The sequence below is a fragment of the Panicum virgatum genome, chromosome 1N (assembly GCF_016808335.1).
Source record: "Panicum virgatum strain AP13 chromosome 1N, P.virgatum_v5, whole genome shotgun sequence".
Lineage (NCBI taxonomy): Eukaryota > Viridiplantae > Streptophyta > Magnoliopsida > Poales > Poaceae > Panicum > Panicum virgatum.
In genome coordinates this window covers 52,218,867-52,226,730 of record NC_053145.1, presented here as the reverse complement: position 1 = coordinate 52,226,730, position 7,864 = coordinate 52,218,867, and the positions used below count along the sequence as shown (strand labels likewise).

The 7,864-nt window shown below is 43.3% G+C and overlaps 1 protein-coding gene across 1 annotated transcript; it reads right to left on the bottom strand.

Annotated features, from left to right (window-relative positions):
* Nucleotides 1–891: 891 nt before the first annotated feature.
* Nucleotides 892–4,537, bottom strand: LOC120653649. The gene is made up of 5 exons (XM_039931348.1): nucleotides 4,496–4,537; nucleotides 3,442–4,447; nucleotides 2,855–3,352; nucleotides 1,603–1,682; nucleotides 892–1,356 (listed from the first exon to the last, which is right to left on the bottom strand). The coding sequence occupies exons 1-5, from the start codon at nucleotides 4,535–4,537 to the stop codon at nucleotides 892–894; spliced, it is 2,091 nt and encodes a 696-aa protein (XP_039787282.1).
* Between the last annotated feature and the right edge of the window lie 3,327 nt (nucleotides 4,538–7,864).

Sequence of the window (7,864 nt, the reverse complement as noted above, 5' to 3'; positions counted from 1 at the left end):
GGGTGCTAGGGTAGTGACCTCATATGCGGGTATGGTTCCCGGGTATGTGGGATCCTTCGGATATGACAGTGCTACACGGTGTGACTGGGATAGACCGCAGGTGGTGACAGCCCTGTCGGTCCGCCGGGAAGCTGCTTCTCGGTTAGCGTACTTCTCGACGTTCGAGTATCGTGTAGGAGTTCATGCAAAGATAAAATAGGACTGGATGTTCTCCAGTGCGGGTCATTCTCCCCGATGTCCCTAATTTCCCAGCACCTGCAGTTCTAAGCATGTGACTAACGTAACTTATCTGCTAGCATAAATAGTGTAATAGGAATCTATGCCTATGCTCCCACTAACTTTAGAATTGCTTGTTTATTCTTTATTCATGAGAGTTGGTTGTTCTGTGTGTGTCACATTACCCCTGATTATCTATTATTTATCACTTACCCCTGTATAGTTAGTGGTCTTCATCTTACTTCATACGTGTCATGGTTATGAAACTAGTAAATAAACTTTACACAACCTAGTTCCACACCATAGTTCAAGAACCTAAACTTCATTGCGGGTCAAGTTGTTGAGCTCTTCTTGCATTGCCATCACCCAATCCAGGTCCTCAAGAGCTTCATCTATATTAGAGGGCTCCAAGCAAGAAACAAATGAGTAATGTTCACAAAAAGAGGCATATTGACGTCTACGAGTTCTTGTACCACCCGTAGGATCACCCAAGACCAAGTCAATGGGATGGTTCCTTGAAGTTCTTGTTAGCCTCTTTTGTGGTTGAGATGATGAATCTTCTTGTGGTTCGACATTTTGTGCTTGAGCTTGGGCTTGTTCACTTGTGATGTGGGTGTCATCAAAGTTGAGTTGTTCTTGAACCACTTGCTCATCTTGGACATCTTGAGGAGGAGGTTATGGAGCTTCATCTTTTTCATCGGATGACTCATCATGATGGATTGTTGGTGAAGCTTCTTCTTTGGAGTCATCCTTGGAAGGGGCTCCATCTTGAGTGGATGGTGTGATGATCTCTTCATCCTCCTTCTTTGGCTTGACTTGTCCAATGGCAATGATCTTCATGACTTCCTGTAGTGGTTCATCACTTACATCATCACAAGCAAAAAACTTCCCCTTGGATCCATTAGTCTCATCAAACTCCACATCATAAGTTTCTTCAATCATGCGGGAGGCATTATTGAATACTCGATATGCTTTGGAGTTTGATGAATAACCAACTAGAAATCCAACGTCATACCTACTCTCGAACTTACCTAGGTGCTTCCTCTTCTTGAAGATGTAGCATTTGCACCCAAAAACTCGGAAGTAGGAGATATTGGGCTTCCTCCCAACAAGAAGTTCATAAGGGGTCTTCTTCAAGAACTAGTGGAGATACACCCGATTAGATGCATGGCAAGCGGTGTTGATAGCTTCCGTCCAAAACCTTTGCGAAATGACATAGTCATCTAGCATTGCTCTTGAAAGGGTGATTAAGGTCTTGTTCTTCCTCTCCACTACCCCATTTTGTTGAGGTGTATAGGTTGAAGAGAATTCATGCTTGATTCCGATTTCATTGCATAGCTCCTCAACTTGAGTATTCCGAAACTCGAAACCGTTATCACTCCGAACCTTGACTACACTTGACTCGAACTTGTTTTGGGCTTGCTTGATGAATATCTTGAAGATCTTGACGGTTTTGCTCTTGTCCTCTAGAAAAAATATTCAAGCATATCTAGAATAATCATCAACAATGACTAAGCAATAAAGATTACCTCTAAGGCACTTGTAGGTGGTCGGTCCAAATAAGTCCATGTGTAGTAGCTCTAAGCACCTTGAAGTGGATAGGTACGCCTTCATGGGATGTGATGAAGCAAATTGCTTCCCGGCTTGACAAGCACTACACAACTTATTTTTGTCAAATATAACATCTTTAGCACCAACCACCATACCTCGTTTGAATGCCTTCTTTAGTTGACTCATCCTAATGTGAGCAATCCGTCGATGCCAAAGCCATCCCATTGAGTTCTTTGAAAAGTGACAAGTAGCCAAACTAGCATTGTTAGAGGAAAAATCCACAAGGTAGATATTACCGTGCCGGAAGCCTTTGAAGATCAAACTCTTATCCTCCTTGCTTGTTACAACTACACCACTATCACTAAAGGTACATATTAAACCCAAATCACAAAGTTGTGCAATTGAAAGCAAATTAAAGCTTACCGACTCCACAAGCAACACAATTGAAATTGAGAGATCTTTGGAGATAGCAACCTTACCCAAACCTACCACTTTCCCTTTAGAATTATCACCAAAGGTGACATGCTCGTGATCGCCCACTTCTTCATCTAGTGAGGTGAACATCTTTACATAGCCGGTCATGTGTTATGTACATCCGCTATCAAGTACCCAATCCTTTCCACCAGATTTGTAGTTCACCTACACACAAATGAATTACTCTAGAGGTTTGGAAACCCAAGCAACTTTGGGTACTTTGATGTGAGTAACTAAGACTTTGGAAACCCATAGTTGGCGGGGTAGCTTTTTCTTCTTTTCTGTGCCAATGAACTTGGCCTTCACCTTGCCATTCTTAAGCTTGCTCAACAAAAAGTGATGATTGCTAAATTGAGACTTATAGTTGTGAGGCAAGGTAGGTAGAGAGCGAGTAGGAATAGGACACTGCCTTGTGTAATGTCCAACATCTTGGCAATATTGACAATAGGAGCCTACTTCCTTGTTGAAGCAATCCTTGAGCTCCAGAGACCTTGGACAATTCTCCGGTGGCTTGGGGAAGGATCCAAGACCCCAAAGTGCCTTGCATTGTTGAAGAAAATCTCTTTGTGCAAGTATTCTCCTCTTGTCACATTGAACATGCACTTGGTCAAACTTTGGAGCTCCTCCTCAAGTTTCTTTTCCCTATCATGGTTAGTCTTGGAAGAACTAGGGACATCGTGATTAGTGAAAGAGTTGGATGTCTCCATATTGGTTTCACAATAAGTTGATGCATTGATGTTTTTAGTTTTTAGAGTTTCAAGTTCATCATCAATAGCATCAAAGGCAAACTCAAGTTCTTGATATTTTGAATTTAGGTTAGCATAATCAAGCTTAAGCTTCTTGTTGGACTCTTCAAGCGACTTGTTGAGCACAACTACTTCATCATGTTTTTCAACTAGTTCATTGTGCTTAACAAGTACCTTACCATGATCCTCTCTAAGTTGCTTGCTAGATACAACACATTTTTCATGAGTCTCTTCTACCTCATTGTGTCTAACAAGTAACTCATCATGCGAAGTCTTAAGCTCAACATGCACATTTTTTAAACACTTGAGTTTAGATTTAAGCTTCTTGATTATGTCATTATATTCATCTAGGAGCAACTTAAGATCTTTAGGAGACAATTCATTATCACTATCATCATCACTAGAGCATGACTCATAGGAATTCACTTTGGGGTTACCTCTAGCCATGAGGTACATGGGTGGTGGAGGTAGCGGTGGTTCATCTTCATGGATGGCGATCCCCACAACGACGTTCTTGGTGTATCATCATCATCATCATCATCATCATCATCGATTGAGGTCTCGCTGTCGATGACCCACTCCCCAAGGAAAGCCTTGATTTGCTCTTTCTTCTTGAAGGACCTCTTCTTCTTGTACTCTTTCTTGTCATGGTCCTTCTTGTGATCATGATCTTTATTGTGCCTTGGTTGATTGTCCTCATCTTGCTTCTTGTTGGATTCTTGAGGGCAATCATATGAGAGATGACCATAATTGCCACAAACATAGCATATCTTCTTGAGGGCATTTTTGGGCTTCCTTATACGAAACTTGTTTTTCTTGGGGTCGAAATTGTACCCCTTCTTGTTCAACCTTGACATGAGCTTTGTGGTCTTCCTCATGAGGAGAGCAAGTTTGGTATCTTCATCACCTTCCTCATCACTTGAGTCATCACTAGCTTCACTTGAACTTGACATAGGTGTCTTGCCCTTGCTCTTCTTCTTTGACTTGTTTTCGCCTTTAGCTTTGAGAGCAAGATCACCTTTGGCTTGAGGAGGATCAATTTCACCTAAGAGAAATATCTCATGAGACCGAATTTTCCCAACCACTTCATTCACTTGCAATGTGGAAAGATCTTTCTCATAGACCAAAGATGTCACAATGTTGTACTTGGGCTTGTGCAATGAGTGAAAAATCTTCCGGATGATGTCACTAGTAGACAAAGGAGAAATTTCAAGTGCGTTAATGTCCTCAATAAGTACATTCAACCTAGTATATATTTGTTCAAGTAATTCACTAGGATGTATTTTGAACTCATTGAGTTTCTCCTTTAGCACTTGGTACTTCTCTTCACGGAGCTTCTTAGACCCAACATGAATGGTCTCAAGCTCTTCCCACACCTCATGAGCGGTTTTCTTGCTATGCACACGAGCAAAGATTTCTTCTCCAATAGCATCAAACAAAGCATTTTTGGCTCTAGCATTCTATTTTGTGTGGTCCTCATCCATAACACCAATGGCTTTGTCGGTAACCTCCCATGCAAGAGGGTTAAGAGCCTCAAGGTAACCCGCCATGCGGGCTTTCCAATAGCTGTAGTTTCATCCATCGAGCTTGGGTGGTCCACTACTCTCCGGGGCCATTCTCTAGGATTTTAAGCATACGAAAAGAGAGCCTAAGCTCTAATACCAATTGGAAGGATCGTGGCCCAAGAAGGGGGGTTGAATTGGGACTTTTCAATTTCTATCCGTCCTTAGCCTACCACTAGTATTTCCCAAACCTAAAATTCAAAGACCTAGGATCTAGAGCACACTAACATAATGAATCTAGGTAGGTAAGCACACTAACAAAACCATCATCCTAGATGAGCACACTAGACAAGCAAAGGCTAGCCCAAATGAAACAAACTATCAAGAGCAAGTCCTAATTCCAAACAAACAAGTAAAGAGCAAGAACTGAAAACACTTAAGTAAATTGCTTGAATGTAAAGGAGAATGGACAAGAGACAACCAGATTTTTTTCCCGTGGTATCGAGGAGTTGACGCTCCCCCCCTAATCCACGTTGGAGCACCCACAAAGGTTTAAGCTCCCTTACATCACGAAGAGCAAGTACTCACTAAGAATACCCCTTCTCCAACTCCAGAACGGCGGGCTTCAAACCGTATACAATTCCCTCTTCTTGGGGCTCCCATAAACTCCAAGAGCTCACCAAGAGCCTCCGATCACCAAGACCGTCTAGGTGTCGTCAAACACCAAGAGTAACAAGTCCTAAACCTTCACATGACCATCACTAAGTTGGCCCTAAGGTTCTAGCACACTTGCACTCTTCCAAGGATTGAAATTCTTGATGAATTGGTTGATCTCAATGTGTGGATGTCTTCTCTCAGCACTAGGGTGGCCTCAGGTGTTCAAGGGTTCAAAAGACAGTTCAAGAGACCCGAGGTTCCCCCTTATATAGGCTAGGGAACAACTGAGAGCCGTTACCAACTTTTCTGCAAAAAGTTAGTAGGCTCGGTTAATCCGATGGTGCTCTGAGAAGGGTGTCGAATCATCCTACCCCACTGTGAATTCCACCCTAGCCGTTATATTTTAAATCTGTGCTGATGTCATTTATCCAAGTATTTAGTCCGACCATGTCTTGAAGAAGGCGTCGTATTATCCGTTCCAATGGGCAATTTTGAGTTCCAATCAACGGCATTGATCATTGCCCCTAACCATTAATTCGACGCTCAGAGAAAACCACGTCGGATCATCCGATCCTAAAGAGAGAAAACCCAACCTGAAAAACATGCTCTCTGCAGAATCACCCAAGCTTTTGTCCGACCTTCATTTTGCCTAGCGTCGGATAATCCGAGCCTGAAGTAAATTTTAGTCTTTGAAAAACAAGCTCTCTGAGTAATACTGCCACCCAAAATCCGACGTGTATTCTGTAGGGTCGGATAATCCGAGGGCATTGATATGTTTATCCGACCCAAGGGTATTCGGATTATCCGAACCCACTGAATATTTCCTGTTTCTGCTTTTCTGACTTGAAGTTGATTTGAACGTCGATTCTTTCTACTTCCAAGTGTTTTTCTGAGTTTCTTTGCTGGTCTTGAACTGATCTTGAGCAAGTGTGCATGAAATCTAAAGCCAACTCTTTGAATGGTCAAGCTACTAACTTCGAACCCCCCTTTATAGTACGGTCACGAGCTAGAAACTATAAAACCTATTACTAAATCAAGTGTCCTTCATCTCCTTGTGACACTTGAGTCTAGAAAGGTCCTTAGCCTTGACAATTTGAGTCCGTGTCATTGAGAGTTAATTTTGAGGGGTCTCCTTTCATTTGCGACTTAAACGGATTAACGATAATTCCTTCAAAACACACGTTAGTCACAAACGTTATCACTAATCACCGAAACTTACTATTTAGCATCCACGGGCCTAGATACTTTCACAGAGGTAGCTCCCCGCAGGCGGCACGATTTGGCAGCTAGAGTGGAAGTCGACAATGAAGTCCCCAGACGTGGCGTCAAGTGTGGAGCCCCACACTTTGGGCAGGAGCAGACCCCGCGGGAAGCCCCGGAGGCGGAGCTCGTCATAGGTGGTGGTGGTGGTGGTGGCGGCGGCGATGGCGGTGGTGAGAAAGGAGTTCTAGCGGGCGAGTGGGTCACTCCGCGAGGAGGTTGCGTGCCATCAGGGTTCGCGATGGGGAGGTGGAGGGCTGGAGCTTGGCGGAGTCGACGTGGGGGAGGGAGGACCGAAGGAGAGTGAGAGAGTGCGGCTGTGGTGGAAGGAGGAAGGTGGGGGCAAGCAAGGATAGGAGGGCATGGGTTATAGTCGTTGTGCAGCTGCATTAGTCCCTCCATCCAAATAGGATATAGACTAAAATTTAGTCTGTGACTATAGAACTTCTAAACAGAACAAATGGCTAAGTTCCAAGTTAGTTCTTTTTATCAGACATTCCTTCGCATTTCAGCAACACTACCGGCGTACGTGTTGGCGTGGCATTGGTGGGCATTCGAGTAAAAGATCGAGTGGGTGTTTCGGCTCTTTGCAGTTCAGCTATACTCAACCGCAAAAGCAACAGCAGTAGAAACATATACCCTAGTCTTACACCGTATAGGTGAGCCACACCATGATTGTGCTAATGGATCTCACATTCCCTACCGAGAGGTGCGTGTCCCAACATGAGGAATCGGATTGGTTCTCTGTTCCCACTGGATGGTTCAGCGTCCATTTGGGGTGATTCTGTCATCTACAGAGATGGTGTTCTTGGCAGAGGCGCCAGATTCCTTAGTGCTTGGTGATGTGATTTGGCCAGGTCACTTAACGTTCTCAAGGCATGTCGAAGTCGATGTGCTGTTCAAGATGGCAACTAAACCTACTTTCCATTGCATGGAAGGAGGTCGGTTTCAAGGTTCGAGCTCCGGGCACCGGCAGCGATGAAGGCTAGGAGCGAGGAGTTTACGGACTAGTTTATAGCCCTCTTTTCTTTTTCTTTCAGGGGTCCTCGTAAGATTTGGGCTGTAATACCAAGATTTTCATGTGAAATAAAAATCTGGTTTCTCAAAAAAAGAAAGAAAGAAGGCCATTTGACTAATATGGCTCGGCTGTGTGAGCATGATATGCCTCAAGATTAGTCCAATTAGGCTAGTCTCAATGAGTGTTTCATCAAAAAATTTATACGCATTAAATAGCATGCTATATTAGCAAGTTTGCTGATTTAGTAGTGTCATTATGTGAAGAGATGCAGAAAAGTTTCATGAGATGGGAGAGACGAGTTTCATCCCTATGAAATTCAACCGGCAAAGTTACCAAATTCTTAGTTTTTGTAACTGTAATAAAATTGTGCATTGAGGCTATTTTACCAAATCTCAATCTTAGTAACTATATAATGAAATCTAGCCGACACAGATAGCAAG